The sequence below is a fragment of the Neofelis nebulosa genome, chromosome 7 (genome assembly GCF_028018385.1).
Source record: "Neofelis nebulosa isolate mNeoNeb1 chromosome 7, mNeoNeb1.pri, whole genome shotgun sequence".
NCBI lineage: Eukaryota > Metazoa > Chordata > Mammalia > Carnivora > Felidae > Neofelis > Neofelis nebulosa.
In genome coordinates, this window is record NC_080788.1 from 84,109,662 (window position 1) to 84,132,104 (window position 22,443).

Sequence of the window (22,443 nt, forward strand, 5' to 3'; positions counted from 1 at the left end):
TGCTGTACTTAAAAAGTATTTGCTCACCCCAGGGGGCCAAGCGAAGGCTATTGACATGCTTGCTTGATGTATGAGAAGACAAATTAGTCCCCCATCCTATCTACCAGCAGGGTACAGTGACCCTACATGGAAAAGTCAACTGAAACCACTGTATAATATATTTACATTTTTTTCCAGGAAACTTCAGAGTTACCAAATCAACTGTGTCTAGTGTGCAAATTGCATGCAAGCTAACAGAATGTGAATTAAATTTGAGGAAAGCCATGGTTTAGCTTGACTATGCAGATGTCACTAGTTGCTACAGTCTTTTCTGGAGGAATCTATGGTAGCTTTGAGTGGGGAAGCACAGGGAGAAAGGAATTTAAGTGAAATGCTGTTCCTGGATCTGACTGCTTATTACTCATTGGCTCTCTCCTGCCCCTTACACATTCTTAGCTGTTTTCTGACACACTAAGCAATATGAGAGAAGAATTTCTCTCTCAGCGTCACAAAGCTGGAGTAAAGATGGACTGAATGAGCAAGGTTGAAAACATCACTGCTTACTTTTCCTTCTTAGGTTAGAGAAACATCTCAAAGTCCCCTGGGTCTGTGCTTGAGTTTAATAAACTTTTTTTTTTTTTTACCACCACATAAGGTAATTGGACTTATTAGAAAATGAAGAGTGTCTCATATTTGCCTCACATTGCAGTTTGCACTAATCAGAAGAGCACAAAGGTATACCTTTCCATTATGTAGGTTATAATTGATATAAAATAAAATCTCTCCGAATTTCTACCATTAACTTGAAAGGATACTTAATGAAACTATGTGAACATTTGGATAACCGGCTAACCACAGCTCTATCATAGACTGCAAAGAGGGGGTTACAAAAGATGGCTGTATTAAAGAGTTCCTTAAAACCTGTATTTTCCTGGCATTTTTATAGTTCTGTCCTCCATTAAGCTCAGTTGCCTTTTACAGAAGAAGGCAGAAGTCTCAATGCATTCAATAAATACTTATGGGAAATAAATATATTATGGTGCTATATATGGCACCTCATTTTACAGGGCAAATGTTATAATAATCATGCCATGAATAATATAAAAGAACCATCCTACACTTGTTCGAATCAAGCACAGGCCTCAATGTCTATCTTTTATTCATTCAGCAAACATTTGTTATAGAGCTACTGTGTGTAAGACACTAGTCAGTCCTAGTTCTCAGCAGGCAAGTTTTGGAAGAGTTGGTAACTGAGGATGTGAAGATACCTAATTAACTATAGTACCATTGGATTGGAGCTGTATTTATTTTTCCTATTTCAAGGTAACATGAAGTAATGTCTGTTTCCCAAGTAAAAGATCCCCACTCTTCGCTCCTGTGGTGTATTTTGCGACACAGAATTTAGTGGCAGGTGAGTTCTAGCCAGCCTTCCTAAGAGAGAAAAGCAGACAAGGGGTGAGAAAAGTGGTTAACTGAGTTAGCCAGCTGGGCTTACCGCCCTACTTCTACCAGCAAACAGCTGGGTAAATTTGAACAAGCGTTTTTAACTTCTCACCTATTAAATAAGAGGGTATTAATGGACGGTTTGTAAGGTCTCTTCCAGCTCTAAAATCTAATAAAGTGAATTGAAAAGCAGTGTGAGGAATATTAAAAATGCTAGACAGACGCGCCTGGGTAGCTCAGGCAGTTAAGTGTGAGACTCTTGATTTCAGCTCGGGTCATGATCCCAGGGTCATGGGGTGGAGCACTGTGTTGGGCTCCGTGCCGAGTGTGGGGCCTGCTTGAGATTCTCTCTCTCCCCCTCTTCTCCTTTCCCACTCACTTGCTCTATCTAAAAGAAAAGGAAAAGAAAAAAAATACTGAAGAAAAAAGAAAGTGCTAGACAAATGTAAGATGTAAGGAGGAGGACTCAAGGCCCATAGAGTTTTGTCGAGCCCCGTATCGTTTTCAGTTTAGTACACCTGCTTTCTCTTCTTTTTTTGGCCTAAGAGTCTGAAGGCAAAGCCTCCTCAGCTATGGGGTTGAGCGGGCTGCCTGCCCCTGGCCTGCCGCCTCCATGGCGCTCAGTCTTCTCAACAGAGTAAAGCTAAAGGATGGGAGGAGCTCAGAGGTCCCTGCTCAGCCTCTCTGACTGTAGACACACTATCCGAGAAGTGGTAGGATGTCGAGGCAGACTTGGAACCAGATTCTACCTCCGCCATCAGCCTTTTCTACTCTTCAGGTTCTTCTTCTGTGAAACGGGAATTACCGAAACAGTTCAAAAGAGGGTTATGAGGAAGAGTCAAAGAAAAGTATGGAAAGGACTTGTACACGGTGGTCGGTAGCTACCCATAGTGTTGGTGCTCTAGTTGAGTCTCGAAGCGGGCATCACTCCTGCTGCACCCTCTGATTAAAGCCATGTCCCAAAGCCCCCCACACACACACACACCGTAAGAACGCCTCACCACGGGTAGGTAGGAGTATGTGTGTCTGGGTGCCATCCTTTCTTATCCGCCAAACAGCAGCAACAACAGCAGGCATTTATTTTGTTGCTTGTTTCTTAAAAAGTAATTTCTTCTGCATGGTTTCACTAGAGTTTCAAACTCAGGCCCTAGACAGGTCGAGCAAGTCTTGTTTTCAACTCAGCTCTTAGGGCCCCCGCCTTACACCATTCCCAAGGAGTGACACTCCCAGGGAGGTGGCGTGGGGGGGCCCTCTGTGTAGAATCTGACGTGAGTGGTGCCCCCCCAGAGTCCTACAGAGTGGCAGGACAGCCACTTAAATGCCAACTCTAAGTAGGAAAGTAAAAACCCAGGGACGTTAAATGAATGGTCCAAGGTTACATAGCACAGGAGGAAAAGATTCTCATCTCCAAGTCAAGTTAGGACTCCAAGTAGTTTGTACTTTCCCCTAGGCTGTGTGACCTTGAGTGTGACACATACAGAGAGAATTTGATCCTATCATAGTCTTTGTCCACTCTTAGGCTTCGGGGTATCCTGGTGGAAGATCCCTTGGGGTCACTGGAGGACGGTGACACAGCACACTGTGACTCAGTCTTGCTCTAGCTGTGCTGTCCGTGGCACATCCATTATATCATGGAAAGGAAATGCCTGCACACCTGAGCAAAGCAGGCTGTGGAGACAGCGGCCTACTCCTCCTCGCCGTAAGACTGACTTGCATGAATATTCAATAGCCAGCACCCCTAAAAAAATCTATTAATCTCCCACCTGTGTTGTCATCTTATCACAATCTGTGGTCTGTGCCAAAAGGCACATTGCAGTATTAAAGGAAGACTCGGAGTTTGCAAAGTGACAGAAATATTTATTAAAGTGCTGCAGTCGGACTCCGTGCAAAATGAGAGTGACTTCCTCATATTCACTAATCCCCAAACAAAATAACCATCAAGAAATATTAAAACACACATTTTATTAGTTTCATTTAATTTCTTAATTGCTCAAAGTCAGTTTACCCATTTATTGCTGTGTGAAATGCTTAGAGGCAAGGCGCACATTAAAGGGATTATTTCCATGTAATCCCTCCCTCCCAGAGGGTAGGAACTGATCACTTATGAATCCTGATTTACGCTCTGTAACAATATCAAATGGAGGAAATAGTTATTGTAAAATGATGGAGTCAGTAGTCGGGTAATACAGTAGGAGAGTGTAATTTAATAGCAAAGAGAAAGTATCTCATTTTCGGTAAAAGTTATGCGAGGCTTTTCAGGAATAGCTATTAACCAAACTGAATTTAGCCTTCCATTTTTCTGGCTATACCTCCATTAATTGATAGATGTTGAAGATGGGTAGCCTGTTACGATTTTAATCAAATGGTGTCCGGGAGTAGATGTGATCATTTTGCTGGGACTTGGAGTTCTGGGGATAATAATTGCTCCGGGCATTATGCTCTCTGTGACAGTTCGCCCACTGCTGACCTTCCTTCTTGGAAGAAAGAGTGTAGGCTCTCAGGTGGAATTTGGAGGGATGCTGCAAATCCCCCAGGAAAGGGAGATGAGGTAGGAAGGAGTTGTAGAGACATATCCACCAAGAAACAGGAGAGTCTGAACTTCTGGCACGTGGGTGACTCATAGCTGGCCTGAGACCATTAAACCCCCGAGGACTAGGGAAACCCATCAGGGACCCAGGAAAGAGCTTTTTCTTGTTCAGTTGCTGACACATCTCTCCCTGTCGTAGTAGCCGTAACCCAATGTTATTTTAGGAGCGTTACTGCTCTTCTTGGAAGGAGGTGAGAATTATACCATCAGAAGAGTACAGAGGTAAAGCCAATCCCTTAGACAGCACACAACTTCTTAGAACAGCATACAAGCTAGACAGGGGCCACGCCTCACAGCATGGAAATAAGGCAGTGCCTCCATTTCAGCTGACCCCCTTCTGATATCTGTTGTTCATTCCCTACCTGTAGAATCAGCCTGATACAAAAAGTATACAAAATAAAACATTTTCTCCCTCAAGGAGGTTTGTACCGTGTATCTTATTGGAGTGAAGGCAAAACAAGCTGATACTAGCAGGAAAAAAAAATGGTGGGTTCAGACCCCAGCTGACTTCTTTCGCATGGAAGATTCTCCATATGATACCAAACTAATGAGTAATATTTAATGAAAACATTGTGCCTTTGCATCTATTTGTAAGCAGCACTTCTTCCATCTAAATTTTACGTAGAAAAAAGCTGATATGTATAAATACCCATCTTGGAATTCTGTGTATTTTAAGGAAAATACTCATCCGCTATCTCTGGCTGTTTCTCCACAAAGCCCAAACTTCTCAATAAGAAAACCGTAGGATTCAGTCAATCATCCGGTTGACACCAAACACGCAAGTATTTGATGATGCGTGGATAAAACAGCTGAACGAGAGAGGCAGACTCATCCACATTTCTCAGAATGTTTTGGCTTTATGCAAACAACAGTACATGCGGAAAAAACTGGGCTCAACAATCGCTAACTAAAGACCTACAAAAACAACCTTTGTCTTTCAACTTCAAGAATCCCTGAGCACTTAAGGATAAAGACTGAGAACCAGGATGGTTTCTGGGGTCTGCCCATATTTCCTTTTCTGCTCAAGATCTGAATCACAACCGTGCTGAATTTGAAAACGGAGAAGCTGTGACACCTTTCTTTCCACCCTTTCTCTTCCCCCGCTAGGTGGAGCTGACAGGCAGCAGCGTCTTTGACTATGTCCACCCGGGGGACCACGTGGAGATGGCAGAGCAGCTGGGCATGAAGCTCCCGCCTGGGCGGGGTCTCCTCTCGCAGGGCACCGCTGAGGATGGGGCCAGCTCAGCATCTTCCTCCTCCCAGTCGGAGACCCCTGAGCCAGGTGGGAATTGCGATTCCGTCGTGTGGGATGGTGGGCAGGACCTTTGCCAACGATTGCACTCGAGTTGCCCGTGTGAAGAGACTATAAATAGGTCTAATGGTATTTAACAATTCCATGCAGCTTTCTGTCCCATGCAGTAATTAAATAAGGAAGAGATTTGAAAATAAGGAGACATTTTAATAAGTATAATCCTGAGATCTAATTTCAGTTGAACAATACATAGAGAAGGTACTAGTTCCTTTAGTTTCTCTTTCAAATTACTAGAGGGAAAAGGTTCAGATTTGGAAAGCCCTCTTCCTTTTATTGTCACCATGGCTAAATGTAATGCATTTATTTATTATTCAGCAAAATCTATAATAAAGGTTCCTTGAATATTAGCTTGTAGAGAATTAAAAATATTAGGGACTTGCAGAAATCTTGGTTTCTTTCTTTTTTTTTTTTAAGCATCAGAAGGTACTTGAAAGATGTGAACAGATAAATTAAGGCTAAAAAGAAAACAGAAATGGCTACATTTTAAACTGCCTTTCCACCCTCAGTATTTAATTAGATCAATTGTATAGAGGAATGAACAGAGGTGACATTCCTCATTGGGATTCCTTCCAGGACTCTTATAGACTTTGCATTCAGAATGTTCCCATTTTCATTGTGTTGTACTGATGATAATTTAAGTATTAGGGGAAAATCCATTTATAAATTAAACAAAATGACTTGATATCCATCAGTCCCCTAGTTCATCAAGCTGTTCAAACACGGGGAAGATTGGCTGGTCGGCCTGGGTCTTCCGAGAGCGCTGGTAATTAGATCTGCGAAGGATTTATTCTTTGCTGATTGGGGCTTTAAATTAATTGAAGTTCCACATTTGTGGTTTTGTCCTTTTTGTACTTTTTTAGAGGAGATATTTCATATTCTTGTGTGGTGGAGTGCTTGGCCAAGCAGCAGTGGTTTAAATGTTAATTTTTCTCATGAGAAGTTTAAGATTTTTAATGAATCAAGGCCTGATTTGAAGTGCAAAGTTTTATTTGCTTACTTGGGAAATTATTTTTGCACTCTTTAAAGATGCTTGTACTTTACTTGATATGTTGTTTTAAAACAGCTTTGCAACGCAAACTCGTTTTGTAGAAAGAAACATGGGGGAAAAAACCTGTCTTAAGATTAATACTAAAATAATTCTAAGAAAATTTGACCTGCTTAAAAATAATCACAGTATGTCTGTTCACACAGAAGGGGAAAAAAAAATAACCTATTGACCTGTTTGGAAATATGTTGATTCCATCTAAAATCAATTCATGTTTCCTTGGCTAAGTTATCTGCAGCTTTTAGGACACCATTCTGCAGCACTGATGAACCTCTTTCTCCAATGAGCACCAGACATGAGAAGAGAGAGTATTTGAGACTACCCTTGGCCATTTACAAATGAAAATAATTTGTTCACAGGGAAGTCATACATTTCTTCTAGCATTGCTCACTGACTTCACTGAATAGATAGGTCAGTGAGATCATTCAAACTGCTTTTGGTCATTAGAATATTTCTATCTGGGCAGATTTGAGAAGCAGCACATGAAAATAGGTTTTTACTCTTCCTTTCTGGATGATGGATTGGGAAACCTGGCAGCTCAGGACTGTCCACACTCAGTGTGTAAGAGTTCAAGTTTATAAAACCCTTGTTTCCCTGACTGACAAACTCTCAAGTTGAGAAGATCTCCAGCCTTCCCCCTGGGCACCCTTCCCTCTCCGTCAAAACCGAGGGCTAACCTTCTGCCCCAGTAGGAAAGCTCAGACACCTCAAGGCTGCCCCGCCCACTGGTGCACAGCTCCAAGAGAAAGTTCTCTGAATATGGAGCCAAAATCTAACTTGGCTCCCACTGACCCCACATCTGTCCTCTGGGGATCTCATTTCAGATCTCATTTCAAATCTGCTTCCTCACCATCCTAGCCTCTCAAATACGTGAAGTCAGATACACCAGATTCTCCCTCCCTCCCTTCTGGCTTCCTTCTCCTTTTCAGGTCAAACAGCGTGGAATCCTACAACCGTTTTCAGTGGCATGTTCCTAAGACCCCCACCACCCTAGTCACCCACCCCCGGCTGCGCTTCAGTTTGTTAGTGACCCTCTGAGAACTCAGTGAAGTCCTCTAGATGTATTCTGACTAGGACAAAGCAGAGGGGCAGTCCTCTTTCACAGTTTAGGCTACTGTACTTTTCTTGAGACAACCTAAGGTTGAATTAGGTCCTCTTGGCAGCCAGGTCACACTGTTGATTCATATTGAGCTTCATGTCTCCCCAAACACATGTTAAGAGTAAGTAACTTGTCACTTGGAAAAGATTTTGATCGGGAGAAAAAAAACAAACCACAGCCTGTAAACCAGTTCTGCAGGGATATCGTGAGCTCAAGTCAAAATCAAACTGGTTTAATATTGATTATAAGAACTCTGATCAATCCCATGCCTTCCATGAAGCACCACGATGCATAAAACAACTCTAGGCACACTGTTAGAACTCAGTTCCCACTTAGAATCTTTTAATTCTGGATATTAGAATAACATATCTCCTTTAAAGTTCCTGTGTCGTTCAACATTGAAGTGTGATTGACAATCTCCTTGGTTTCTTTCCCCGGCCCTCCCAGGCTTCTTTGAGCCATCCTAACTAGTAAAATTGAAAATTCTGCTTTCTACATTTCTCAACAGCCGGGGCTCATTAGCGACAGTCGTGTAAGAAGGGTTTCTCTTCCTTGGTGAAGAGTCTATCTCTTACTATTACAAAATGTGAAACTTACTTTGCCTTAAAAATCTGTAGCCTTGGTTATTTTCAACCTTAGGCTTAAAAGGCAATTAGACTAACTGCTCAAATACTGAAAAGCAGCTCAAGGTGCTGCCTTTAACTAAATATCTTCACTAATGCAGATCACTGCTCCAAGGGAATTACTTAAAAAGTTCATGTCAGGCACTACATCCCAAAGCTGCTTATGTTTCTTACAGGCTGAAGGAATTTTAACAAGATTTCCTAATTCTTAATAATATGAGGGGACATTTTTGAAGACTTGTTCATTGCATCGTAATCTTTTAAACGATGATGAAACACAGATTCTTTTTTAAATAGTAGTGTAATTTTGTTGGAAAGGGGATATCAATATGTGGTGATTATGAAAATGAAGGTATGGACTTCTTCAGAAGCCCTGATGTGTTCAGTGTAGCATTACTAAATGACTGAAATCTAAATAACATTTGGCATTATAATAAAAGGAAATAAGTGACTAAACCAGCCTAACAGGCAGTGATACTGTGCCGTAATAAGAATACTGTTTCTTTGAACTCCCAGCCCTGTGACTGTCTTATCTTGAACCAGTCTCAAGATAATGGCCGGGGGTGGGGGGGTGGGGGGGAGAGGAGGAGAGGAGGAATCTCTTGACTATTGGAAACCCAAATAAATATTTGATATGTATGCATCGTTAGTCATAGTTGAAGTAAATACGGTATTTCTTTTAGAGAAATCTTAAAGCAGGCAGAGGAAAAATACATGAGAGGCCTTGTTTGAAAAGTTAGACCGTTCTAGAGTGCCTGCCTATGTAGGTCTAAACATTTTGGAAGAGCTGGTATCAACCTGAGGTTCCTGAAACAGGGGACGGGGAGCATACAACCTCTGGGACCTGATGGGACCTTTTCTTTTTCCAGATCTGCGTGTATCTTTTCATTACTTTCAATGATTCTGTAATCTTGGGATTATGAGTGCTATCTTCTTCTCTTAATAAATTTCAGTGCTGCATCTTTTAAGTGCTTAATAAACAGAAGAGCAGCTCCTTCAAAAAATCTGGAGGAACTTTAAAAATCTCCTTATTCTGAAAGTGTTATTTTCCTTAAGTGAGGTCGTAAAATTGGGTTTTATTCTTTTTTTCTAATTATAAAATTAACTCATTCTTATTGTAAAAAGTTTAGAGAATGCAGGAAAGAATAAAGACCACCAAAAATCCCACTACCCCAAAATGACCACTGTTCATGTGCGTTCTATGTTTCCTATCTTTCCAGATCTTCTATTCCTGTATACATATATAAGTATGTAGTGGTTGGGGGGGAGAGGGGTCTCTGTCTGAAATAAGATAACATACAGGCTTCTGGTAATCTGCTTTTCCACTTAACCTCCCAGGCAACTTTCTCTGTCCCGTCTCTCACTTTAACATAAAATGTCCTTTCTGTCTCCAATGGTTTGTTTCCCACTAGCTAACAATCAAGTTCCAACTGTAGGAGCCCTGGCGGGAGTAACATACCTGGGCCCTGCTTCAGAGGGAATTCAGCCAGGACAAGAGGTTCTTGCAGCTTATTGAATGGGTACGAGCTCATAGAGAGAGAGATCGATACTGCACCAGGATTTAGACAATTTAGCAAAATGTATGAGACAGTACTTTTGGTCAAGAATAACTATAGCAGCATGGTTAACCATTGATTGTCTAACGTGGAGGTTACTGCGCTCTGTCTCAAGTTTCAGGCAGACCTACCCTGTTATGGGGGGGTTAACATCATCATCTCATAGTATGATCTTTACGCTATTATGCCTACTCTATATCCTGAATATTTTAAAGACAAGCAGAACTGACGCAGTTGAGTACTTGCCTGCATGGAAATAATCTGCATTTTCTACTTATGCTGTGGTAAATTTGATCAGCACTTGATTCTACAGGAACACAATTCCTCAGAATTCATTAGACAGTGTTCACAATAAGTGATGTAATTAGAGGAATAAACGGTTAGGAGTAACAATAATGAATGTAAAAATTTATCTGAGGATCAGGTTGCTATTTTGTTTCAAAAACTGCTTAGATATGAGATACACTTGTATCTTTAAGGGTGAATTATTTACCATCTAATGTACTATTGGTGGGGGTGGGGTGATGTTCTTTGATTCTTTTTGTTGTTGTTGTTGTTGTTCAAGTTTCCTATCAATGAACTGAATTTAGAAGTCGGGCAGGGGAAACCATCTTACTAACCCCACATCCAACCTCAGTCCCCAGACAATGTGACTGTATCTACAGCACTTTCTGCTGTACTGCAAATGTCAAACAGAAGGTGTAATGGATTTAATATTAGCGCTGGCCAAGGTGTTGAGGGAGCTGTTAATAATGTCACTCCAGTTATTGATCTGAAGCCTTTAAAAATCAAAGAAAAGTGAGAGATCCCCTACTGGGGAAAGGCACACAGTGACTGGTTTTTATTGCCAATATATTTCTACATATAGAGTGGCAACTTTCTGGAATTATGTTATCACCATTAATCTCTGTGAGATTTTTGAAGTCGTTATATGGTAAGATAATATCATGGAGACTGCTCCGCATGCTAATGCTAAAAGACCAGACCGAGTTCTTTTAGACATCAACAGCTTAATAATTTGTGTGGTGACTACAACATTCAAGTTGTCGAATGTAAGACGTGCTAAATGCACGTCTAGTGCTAAAATTAGCACTAGATTTACTCTTGATGGCAATGTTGGATCCACTAGAAGTGTAATATACAAACCGTAGAGTCACTAGCATGAGTTACTTTCTACTTTTGCCTTTCTAAAACTCTGACTACACCAAGTAACTACAAACCATGTGGTGACTCACTTGAGATGGAAATGAATTTTGTTTTGCAATATGCGTACTTTTTCAGGAAACTGCTAATCCTTCAATCTGAATGGCAGTTTGCCTGCAATGAAATTTCTGCTTTCCATGGTCCCCAACTAATAAATGAAATTAAAATGTATAATTTATGTTGAATGTTTATCAAACTGTAAACACACATTTAATTCCTTTCCATATTCATACAATATAAGCAAAGATAAATCCACCAGATAATGTACCTCGGTTATCTCTGATGAATCGCATATAAAATGCATCTCTACTGTAGCCCTAGCCATGATCCAGACTAGTTCGCAATTAGCCAAAACTGGCCTGCCTCCTGTTAATGCCCATGTGCACATGTATGTGTCCAATCTAGTAGCCAGAAAGCAGCCTAACCAAAACGAATCTTTTCATAACCCAAAGAGATCATCACTTATGCATAAATTCAGCTTTTATCCAAAAAATTACATATGCAAAATTATTTCCCTTAGCTATAGCACTGTTATTTAGAAATGAAATAGAAATCCTCTTTTGCCATCCCTGAGTGAAGATGACGCATATACACTAGAAACAAGCCAGTGCCATTCCAGAGACTGACTTGTCCAAGTCAGTTCTTCTTTTGCCTCAGACACACTACCCTGATGCAGTACCAATGTTTTTCATGCAGAAAGTAGACTCTTTTTAATTTTTTTTTAATTTTTTTTAACGTTTATTTATTTTTGAGACAGAGAGAGACAGAGCGTGAATAGGGGAGGGGCAAAGAGAGGGAGACACAGAATCTGAAACAGGCTCCAGGCTCTGAGCTGTCAGCACAGAGCCTGACGCGGGGCTCGAACTCACGGACCGCGAGATCATGACCTGAGCCGAAGTTGGATGCCCAACCGACTGAGCCACCCAGGCGCCCCGAAAGCAGACTATTTTTAAATGTCGCTTTTATCCCCAGCTATGCTAAACAAGATCACCTGGAACTTCCACAAAAGGGAATCAGTATTTTCCAGGGCTCTCTTCTGGCATGCAAGGCCTAGGCACACATCACCTTCATTTGTGTGTTCTCACACTTTTGTGAGCTTGTCTGTGTGTGATGAGGACATTTCAAAGCGACCTTATACTTTGAGGATCTTGCCTGAGGGAGCCAAAGAAAAGTCAGGTAAAATCTCTTCTCCCTACCAGGCTGTGCTGGCCTGGGACCTGAGCTCTGCCCTTCTGGGCTAGCTCCCGGATCACACAGCTTCAGTGCAAGGCATTCTTCTGGGGCTTTTAATCATCAATTGACAAAGACAGCCACTTGTTTTGTTTGTTTTAGTGAAGAGGGACAGATCATCCCTTAGCAAGTTGTCTTGGGTTTCATTTCAGAAACTCTGCAAATGTACCCCGTATCACCATAGGTAAAGAAAAGTCAAAATTATGACCTAGAAAGCTATATGAAATAACTGTTAAAAATAATGGGTTGAAAAAAATGACACCTCCAAATCCATGTTGGTGACTCCCTTGGCTGCAGGAGAACAGCCTCTCTTTTGTTCCCAAAGAAGATGTGGGATCTCACCATAGCTCTGCTTGCCATTCTGAAACAAACTTTCTCTTCCAGAAGTTAAATCACAGTTGTTGCAACTCAAAACAAAGGGCAGCTTTTCCATAAATTAATATAATGGGATCCAAGGGTTATCAAATGGTTTGTTCAATAATAGGAACACGGGACTCTTATCAAAATACACCATAGTTTCACTCCATTTGTATGTAACATTTTTTTCTAAACCGTCTATTGAAGGTTTAGAAGATCAATTTTTTCAACCCATTATTTTTAAGAGTTATTTTATATAGCTTTCTAGGTCATAATTTTGACTTTTCTTTACCTATGGTGATATGGGGTACATTTGCAGAGTTTCTGAAATGAAATCCAGGACAACTTGTTAATGGGTGATCTGTCCCTCTTCATTAAAACAAACAAAGTGCTGTCTTTGTCGTTGGATGATTAAAAATCATAGATTCTATTTCTAGAACTCTTGCCTTGAACAAAACACAAGTTATTTGCTTTTAATACATATCACTGCACAGAAATTTCATCCCTGTCCAAATTATACGATTCTGAATTCTTCATCTGCACTAAACAGCAGATTTACGAAGGATCAGTTACCTGGCATTGACTGAGCTTTGCAGGGTGCACAGATCAGAAGAAGCAGAACTGGCTGGAAACCATTTCCACCCCTAGTGAGCAATTTACTCATGATTGCTTGGGGAAAATACTGGAAATATTGCTTCTGTGTAAAGTTTGCAACTTCCAGTTGTCAGCCCTTTGCCAAGCATTTATTCCCGAGTACAGCTTTTAGGAGCAAAGCATACTCAGGCCACTGTTGACATGGTTGGCACTCATATCCTGCTTCGGGTATGCAGAGCACAGAAACCACTAATTATAGGAGTTAATTCACACACTGTCCCTCTGAGGCAGGTCAGTGTGTTATCCTTATTTTACAGATGGGGGAGTGTCAGGGGGGAAGTGATGGAAATTCCAAGTGGCTTGGCACAAACCACACAAGTTACTTCAGCAGCCAAGGTTAGAATTGGGGTAGGTACAAAGCCTAGGAACTAGATGGAGAAAGGACAGAAAACCCTGGTAGCAGACCTTGGAGAGCAATTTTCTCCAAGAGGCTTCTGACATCCAGAGAGAAACCTAACTATCCCCTTATGCACATATTTCATCAGCTAAACCATCTTTTTGTTAAATATAGTCTCTCAGCTCTCAGGTAGATAAAATCTTCCATCTACTCCTTTGCCCTGCCTTCACCTTATACCACAAATACACCGAAGCACCTTATACCACAATAAACAGTATCATCTGAATCGATTATAGGCAAAATTCAGCCCCGAGTCTCTTGGTCCACATTAGGTGTGTGCCTTCTCAGCCAAGGGCACAGCCAAAATTATCTCTCTGCATTTGGCCTTTGCTCTGCCTCAGGCTCTGGGCGGCTTTTCCAGGCTTTTCCTTTCAGGACCAGTCTTCCAAGGCAGGCATGATGTGGGAAAAGAGCAAGAAGAACAACGGAGTCCATCAGGAGTCAGTCAGATCCTCCCGGAGGTATCTGCTCATGAAACACAATCATGGTTTCTTGGGACCCATGGGAAACACCGCCTAGCTTCTGTTGACAAAACTAGCTCGAGAGAGGGAAGAATTTGTGTCCTTTCTCTAGTTGTTATTAATTAGAGTGAATTCTTATTCAAGATCCAGGCCCACCTGATATTAGAGATTATGTAAACTGTTCAGTAGCCATTGATTGCACGTCTGTCATGTGTCACATACTACACAACGTACTGAGGCAACAAAAATGATGCTCCCTGCCTTCCAGGAGCTGACCATCATGTGAGGGGGACATGTTAATACAAAATGCAGAAGTGTGATGATGACAATCTGGACACTGTGGTGTATGAGGAGGGTAGCACTGTATTACAAGCCACTGCTGTTAACAGTCTTGGGAGAACTATCTCAGGTTTGAAACGTCAACCCTGAAATTAACAGCTCATGAATGTTGCTTGTTTGGGAGCGAGTTGCTTTGACATGGCCAAATATAAACATGACTGTCAGGGACTTTGATGCACAGGGTTGTGGGCTTCGGGGTTGTGTTTTATTTAATTAACCTAAAAAATGCCGGCTGCATGATAGGTTCACAGGAATATCAGTTGCTCAGATTATCGATCTTTTTAGCTACATAGGAGTGTTCTGAATGGGAGGTGCTCCCAAACAGTCCCCCTTCCACTGATTTCATTAACAATTTCAGGAAATGCTAGCTTTGGAAAAGTGTCCTGACTTTTTTTTAGCTTTTTCTACTCAAGACAGAATTTGTTGCAAATATTGTAGGATCATTAATGATGATACTAACAAATAGTTTTTATCATGTGTTACCTCTGTGTTACATTTACAAGCGTCGGCATGTTTAAGTAATGAATGTCTCACACTGACCCTCAAGCAAAACTAGAGATAGTAAATGGTTTGCTTCACACCAGAGTAGACCATGGCCCTAGGATCTGAACTCAGGTTATGTGTTTGGGGCACTTTGCCAGGTGCTTGTAGAGAACACAAGAGGTGGAACTGGTGACATCTGCCCTTAGAAAACTGATCATCCTCAGAAGACCAACACACAACAACCGGAGAGACAAGAATAACAATAGTGCTGCTATTTTGTGAGGCATAAAAATGGCAGGTGGTATAAGAAATCAGGAAGAGGCTCAATGACTATGGATGGCTTTGATAAGGAGGGATGACTCACATGTACTGCATGAAAACCAACCTAAGGGCAAAGATGTAGGGATGATCTTCCAGGAGAATCATCCCAAGTGGCACAGTGGGATGCATTTGGGAGGCAGGAAGGAGCCCTGTCTTCCTCACTGAAACAAAGGTGCATGCCCATCTAGGATGGAGCCCAATCCTAGAGGAGTGCCAGGGAGAAGCATATGAGACTGGTATGGTAAGTTCTGGGTATAGCTTATTAAACAGAGCAGTGACCCAATGAAGACACTATTTCATCACTTAAAAATACAGAAATAAATTTTGAATTTAGAAGGATCTTCCCCTGTGGGTCACATTATACAACTACCTGTGAACTCTCGAATCCCTGTACAACAAAACTACTGATATTCATTGAATGGTCACCTAGTGTCAGACATGCTGCTAAATCCATTATATGGATTGCCTCATTCATTCGTCACAAAATACTATGAAGAAAGTATCATTGTTTTCCCATTTTACAGATGAAGAAAAGAAACTGAGAAAAAAATTTTAATGTATAAAAATCATATAGTTAGTAGGTGCAGAGCCTAGGTACCAGAGTTTCCATTATTAACCATTCCATCAAAGTGTTTCTCAGCATGCCATCTAAAATAGCTGTCCAACCTCAGCTGAGACTATACCCCCCATCCTTCCTAGGCAGCTCTATTAGCATATTCTTCCAATATTATCCTGATTCCTGTCTACAGGTAACTTATTATCACTGGACGTGATACCTGATCCTTTATTTTATCAAGAATGTGCAGGATGTGTTAAATAGAGTAGACTGGAAGTAAAGGAAACTATTCAAGAGGCTATTTCTTTCTTTTTTTTCTTTCATTCTTTTTTTTTTTTTTTTGAGAGAGAGAGAGAGAGAACGTGCATGAGAAGGGGCATGGCAGGGCAGAGGGAGAGAGAGACTCTTAAGTTGGGCATGGAGCCCAACATGAGGCTGGATCTCACAACCATGAAATCATGAGCTGAAATCAAGAATCAGATGCTTAATTGACTGAGCCCCCCAAACACCCCAAGAGGTATTTCTTTCATTCAAAAGTAGTGAGTAGACCTTGAGAGGAAATATTGAGAGGCCTTGTAATGGACCTAAGATAATAGAAAAATATAGAAATGTACCTGTGGTCAGTCTTTAGCCAGGAGCTAATAATGGTTAATACTCTAGAAATTATTCAAGTCTCAGGCTTTCAGATGATTAGGATTGATGATACCATCTGTCCACGCTTACTTTTTTTTTTTATCAACTAGTAATAAAATCTGGAAAAAATTTTAAAATTACATATGCTATTGATCATAAAATATTAAGATATAAATTCCCTTAGGGTTCAAAGCTGTTCCTCTTTACAGTTTATTAAAGTATATCATGTGCCTTTGGTAAAATATCAGTCCACAGGTCAATGCTTCTTACTTGTCAGGGGATTTCCTCTCCAAATAAAAATACCAGTAAGAACAATGACAAAATTAGTGACATCATAAAGAATTAAAACTCTGCTTTCCTGGTCCAACCATCTGTTTAAGTGGAGCAAGTGTTAATGTTGGAGGAGGGTCAAAGTCTTCTGTTGATCCACTAAATTACTGTTAGTAAAAATGAGGCAAAATTTTATATAATTGATAAAAGAAAAATGAGTTAAAAATTTGACTAATATTTAGGGAAATACTTTCTATTTCACAAAAGCATTATAAAGTTATAAAAAGTATAAGCCAAATAATCTAGATATGGAAAACATTCATTCATTCATTCATTCATTCATTGTTTTACTCATTCGATCAATCATTATTTATTGCATGTGCATGGGCCAAGCCCTGTTCTAGTTCTTGGGATATACCAGTTACCAAGAAGGTCCTTGCTCTCACAGAACTTGTATGTCACAGAAACCACCAGACGAATAGGAATCAAAAGGATCTCTATTGAAAGAATCAGTATGGAGGTCTCCATTTTATCAACAAGAGGTAAATCTATACATCAATTTGTAATGGACCTCCTGGCCTCTACTTTCTAGAATGCAGAGCAGACACAGATTCCAAGCCAGTACTTCCAAAATGTGTTCCTTATAACTGTCCTGTGAGATGTTCTTTATTAAAAGGATCCCCCAGTTAAAGAGCAGAAGAAAAAGCTTCATAGCCTATCTTCTCATTGGTGATTAACAACAAGCATTAACATATGAAGAGTTTCAATTTGTGTCATCAGTAAGTCTATTTTGTTTGAACTCGTCTTTCCCAGTTTATTTGATTATAGGAAGCTTTGTTTTAGAGAAACTCCTTATACCCCAGAAACACGTGATTAAGCACACACTCTTGCTTCTGCTAGCTAGATCCACTCCTTCCCATCCATGCCAGTCTCTTCTTCCAAGACCCTCCTGTGCAAGCAGCATCACTGTCTAGCCACTCATCTCAGAGGTCAAATTATTGAGTTCCTTTGATAGTTCTCCCAAGTATCTCCCATCAGTCTTCAGAGCTTCAAGCTTTCCTAAAGGTGAGCTCACAGGAGAATCTAGTTCCTAATGAACTGTGAAGTTTTAGGTCAAGACCTGTCAGCTCCAAGTTTCATGGTTTTTAGAGCAGACCTGGGCTTTCCTTTGCAGGGTCTCCTATTCCTCTTTTACCCTGCCCTTTCTATTCTTCATTTACACAGCCAGAGCACAAGTCTCTGGTTTCCCATACACCATAGTGATGCACTGATAGGTTATGGTGAAAGAGTATGATTATACCTGCCCAGACCTCTGTACATGGCTTCCTCCCCTGAGTGATAACCCCAGCCAGTTACCCCTGGTTATAGATACAAGACCCCATGTCAGAACTGTGGGACAGGAGACACAAGAGACATCAGTTACTAGATTGTTTTGTCTGATTTGTAGCGAATTAATTCACTTGAATTACCTATATTATGGATTGTAAAAATCTGCGGTCTTGTTAACTTGAAGGTTACTCTAGTAACTGTTAATGACATATGAAAATGACAGGCCTAACCCAAATTGTAGGACACAGTCCTTAAACTATTTCTGTAGCAGTTGCAAATATATAAGGACACAGGGTCTTGGAACCAGACAGCTTGTGTTCATGTGTTGAACTCCTGCCTCTGTCACTTGCTAGAAATGTGACCTTGAGCAAGTTCGTTAACTTATATGTGCCTCAGTTTGCCCATTATAAAATTTTAGTTCTCTGGTACAGATTGGAGAATGGAGTGGGAATAATCACCTGTTGGTTTTAACTTCAGTTTTAGTATATGTGCTGCCGAAGCGAGCACTGGTTTTAACTTCAAATAAATTAGCACGTTAACAAAAGCAGCACCCTTATAAGGGTGCTGAGTTTATACATCTAAAATGCTTAGAACAGTAGTATGGCACATCATAAATATTCAGTGAGTATTATCATTATTGTTAATCACGTTGAGCTAATTATTATCTTATTACCAAAGTTATTCCTTATGGAAAAGCTAGCCAAGGGTTAGGTGACATAAAGTTGGCATCTTTATATGTAAGGCTCGAATTTGGACTTCATTGATGCCATGTTCCAGTTATCTGACTTAAAGGGCTCAGATTCTACATGGATCGCAGCACCCAACAGGTGTGCTTTTGAAAATTGCCTCCCTCCCTCTTTTCCCTTCTTCCCCTCTCCCCTTAGTTGGAGTCCTTTTGGAAAGGCTGTATTTAAGGGGAAAGATTCTTTTGGAAATGCCTACTTTACCTTCCTCTAGTTTCTCTAAAATACAAATTCTGTTTTGCAAATTCACTTTTTTGTGTGTACTCAGTTTTCTTAAAACATAACAGAGGCACCTAATTCTTATTCTCAGAAGTCCGCCCCACTCTTTCTGGATTCTGAACACCAGAGTATGCCTGCTGACTTCCCCTTTTCTAAGGTTAGCTTGGAGGCTGGCCAGTTCCACTTTGGAATAGACCTTGATGTTGGTCTCCCAAGGTTTACAGCTTCTAGCCTGGCCTATTAAAATGTGTTCTGCTTATGACCCCATGATTTAACCCATGCATAGCGTGTATGATGTGCTTGACTTATGTTTTCCCTCTTTATCTGGCTGGACCATTGTGATGTCCCCACAGCCACAACATGGATCATGCTCCACGAAAGACAAAGCAACACAACACTGGAGGTTAGGTCTCCACAACCTATGGCTCCTTTTACTATCCAGTCAGCTTTGTACCCTCTGGTCTGTACTGAAGAACAGGGTGGAGGTACTCAGCTATGTGTTTGAACTTTAAATGAATCAATTGATTTTGTGCAGGAAAGCTTCAGTTCATCACTAATCTTAAGAACTGAAGATTTGGTGGAATGCGCCTGTAAAAGCAAGAGAGACGCCCAGATGCCCTAGCCATAGGTACTATATATGGACTTAAATAAATAAATTAAGAAACTCATTTCACATAGGCCACCAAGCAGTCATGACATGTTAATGACTTTTAGTCACCACCAACCTGGACCAAATTCAAGCCAATGACCTATGGGTGAAAGGCTCTATATATCCCATTACCAATCCCCTGAGCCATCCCATCGCCCCTGACAAGGTCTTTTATCATACCCAGTACAGTGCAGTACAATAGTCCAAATTCCTTTACCATCAGAAAATCTTCTTCCATTTAAAAGAGCAAGTTAAAGAGAAGCAGAAGACCTAGTTCCTCAAAAGACAATTGCAATTAATTTTTTTTTTTAATTCTGGAAGTTTCACATAGGTATACCTATACACACACATATAAATAGCATCGAGACTTTTTTTTTTAATTCTAGTATTTTTTTCTTCATGTTTACTCCACTGCACATTTCATTCTGCCTCTGGATATTTAGTAAACTGGCATATCTTGGAGTTCCATTAAAAAAGCCATGAGTTTTAGTTTAACATTTGTATAAAACTGATTCGTTAAACCCATGGTGCTTTCTTTCCTAGCTTGTTTTCAAGTGTCATGAATAAATGACTTAAATGTCCTGCAAGACAAATGTTCTTTAATCATCTAATGCACTCATTTATCCTAAGCCCTAACCTTAGTCCTAAATTAAGTCTGTTGCAAAAACATAACTTCATCTAAAAACACCCATCAATCCTACATGGTTTTGATAAGCACATTTAAAAAACATAAACAATCAGACAGTTGTCAATCTGGGTGAAGCCCAGTCCCATTTAAGAGTTATTCACCAGGAGCCATATTTCATGCCCATACTACCAGTAGAATTACAAAAGAGAATGGCTGGAATTCGGGTCTTTGCCAAGAGCTCCTACTGTGAAACTGGGGGATGGGACTGTGATTTGCACAAGTTGAAAATGAAGCAGACTAGACAAAAGATAATCCTTATTCCACATCAGATACATTCTGTTTTATTTGTTTCGGGAAGCTATTAATACTTTGACAATGTTATAAATGCATTAAAATTTCATGATCACATATTTAGTAAATTGCATGTCATGCCTTTGATTAATTTTCATTTGTTCATGGTCCTAAAAATCTGTCAAGGAATCTGGCTGCTCAGAGCTCATACATGAGTAATGATCACCGAAAGGTTTGGTGCAAGGAGAAAAGAAGGGAAAGTTTGATGGAATAAACACTTGACTAAATTGGATACTTACTATCTCATAACTAAGAATTCGCATAGTTTGGTGAAATCTTCGCTTTGACAGGGTCCCAGTTTAATTCTGAATTCATATGTCTTTCATTTACCAATGGTGCCCTTTCACAGTAGGGCAAAGATAATCTTCCCATTTTTCCCACTGGCTTCCTTTGGTCCCGCAGAATTATTACCACTGGGCCCCTTAGGATTGCTGGATGCTCCCCCTAGCCCCTCACTGGGGCTTTAAAATTTTTTTAAATAGATAAGAGCATTCAGCAAATAGCTAGATTGAGAATAAACTCAAAAATTATCACCAAGGCCCTTCCTCTGCCATAATTTGTCAAATCTGCTGATAGGAAACAAATTCTATTCATAAAGATTTTATTTGGGAGGGGGGGAAACTCTTGTGATTTGGTAGCAATTCAATTATAGTTTTGTGAGATAGTGAGCCCGGAGAGGGAATCCAGACTGACAAGAAATATGACAGGACAGTTACAGAGTGTTTATGCAATTAAACTTTCACTGACAATACCTGCAGAATGATGAATGCGTGGGCGGAGGTGTGTGAGCACAGGCAATGCCCCACAAGTATTGCCCATTTTTCATTATTATACAACTGTTCAGATCTTTCAAGAACAGCCTGAAGTGAGGTGGAAAAGAGAGTGCTGTTCTGCAGCATGTTAACCAAATGCCTTTTTTTTTTTTATTCCCTCCCTCCAACGGGTCTTGATATGCCAGATGATAAAAGAACATCTATTTTAGAAAAATGTTTCAAAAAGATTAAGATTTACCCTGAGCTTGACATATATTAATTTTGGATACCAAAAGAGGTTTTTATTCTTTTTTCTATCTGCAACTTTATATCACTTCTCAACCGATAGCATAGTGCATAATTAAACTGTTGGGTTATTCATTTTATGCAAGCAGGTGCAAAGGGCACTATAAAAGTAGGATTTTACTGATGGTAGATTAAGAAAGAAAGGAGAAACTTAAAAGCCTTTTGTAGAGAACCACAAAAGCTTACAGACGAGATTAATTTGGTTGGGCAAAGTCTGTATTATAATGCCTTGGTCTTCCAAGGATATATGAAAACAGGAAAATTTCAGGATTTCAGAGCCTCAGAAAGACTGTGGGGTTTTTCAGATTAACAACCTGATTTGGGGGCTTTATGTGAGACTGTCAGTTTTTGGTGTGATTTTTATCTTTTTTTAACAAGCATTAAGATTACACCGATGTCTTAAAAAGCTTTAATTTGTGTAAACTTCACCTTGGCAAAATCAGCAGTGCCCAGAATAACAACTGAAAAGCAATGGCAAAGGGAATTCCTTTCAGACCCCAGAGATTGGATGATTCACTGTGGGGAGGTCAGGGAGAAAAATGTTCTAGCCTGTGGCACAAAGATGCAAAGGTTGATGTGAAAACCACGTGTCTTCCCTTAATATTTACACATCTATTTAAATTAATGAGACTTTACTCGGGAAAAGGAAATTAGATCCATCCCCAAACTGTTGGTTCCTTCATTTTGACCTCTGGTAAGCTGCTATTGATAATTTGTTTGTTTGTTTTTCTTTGTGTAATGGTCGATGTTCCTCTGTTAACATTCCTATCTCCTTTGGGGACATTAAAAACCTTGAACTTTTACATACAGGTATTCAATGTTTTTGCCCAACCCCCATTAGCACTTCCCTCCATTTGAGTCCACACCCAAAGGCAGAGAGCTGTAACAGTGTGCCTACCTAGATGGCTTCTCCTGGAT

The 22,443-nt window shown here is 40.3% G+C and overlaps 1 protein-coding gene and 1 long non-coding RNA gene across 13 annotated transcripts in view; one reads left to right on the plus strand and one right to left on the minus strand.

The window, feature by feature from the left end:
* Window positions 1-22,443, plus strand: part of NPAS3 (neuronal PAS domain protein 3) — an 857,324-nt gene that overhangs the window by 723,076 nt on the left and 111,805 nt on the right. For all 9 annotated transcript variants that reach the window (XM_058738778.1, XM_058738780.1, XM_058738782.1 and 6 more), the window contains one exon: window positions 5,117-5,291. In XM_058738778.1, coding sequence (XP_058594761.1) covers window positions 5,117-5,291 — 175 coding nt within the window. The remainder of the gene's footprint in view (window positions 1-5,116; window positions 5,292-22,443) is intronic.
* LOC131517076 (uncharacterized) overlaps window positions 1-22,443 on the minus strand; it is a 216,257-nt gene that overhangs the window by 11,847 nt on the left and 181,967 nt on the right. The gene's annotated exons all lie outside the window — the stretch shown is intronic.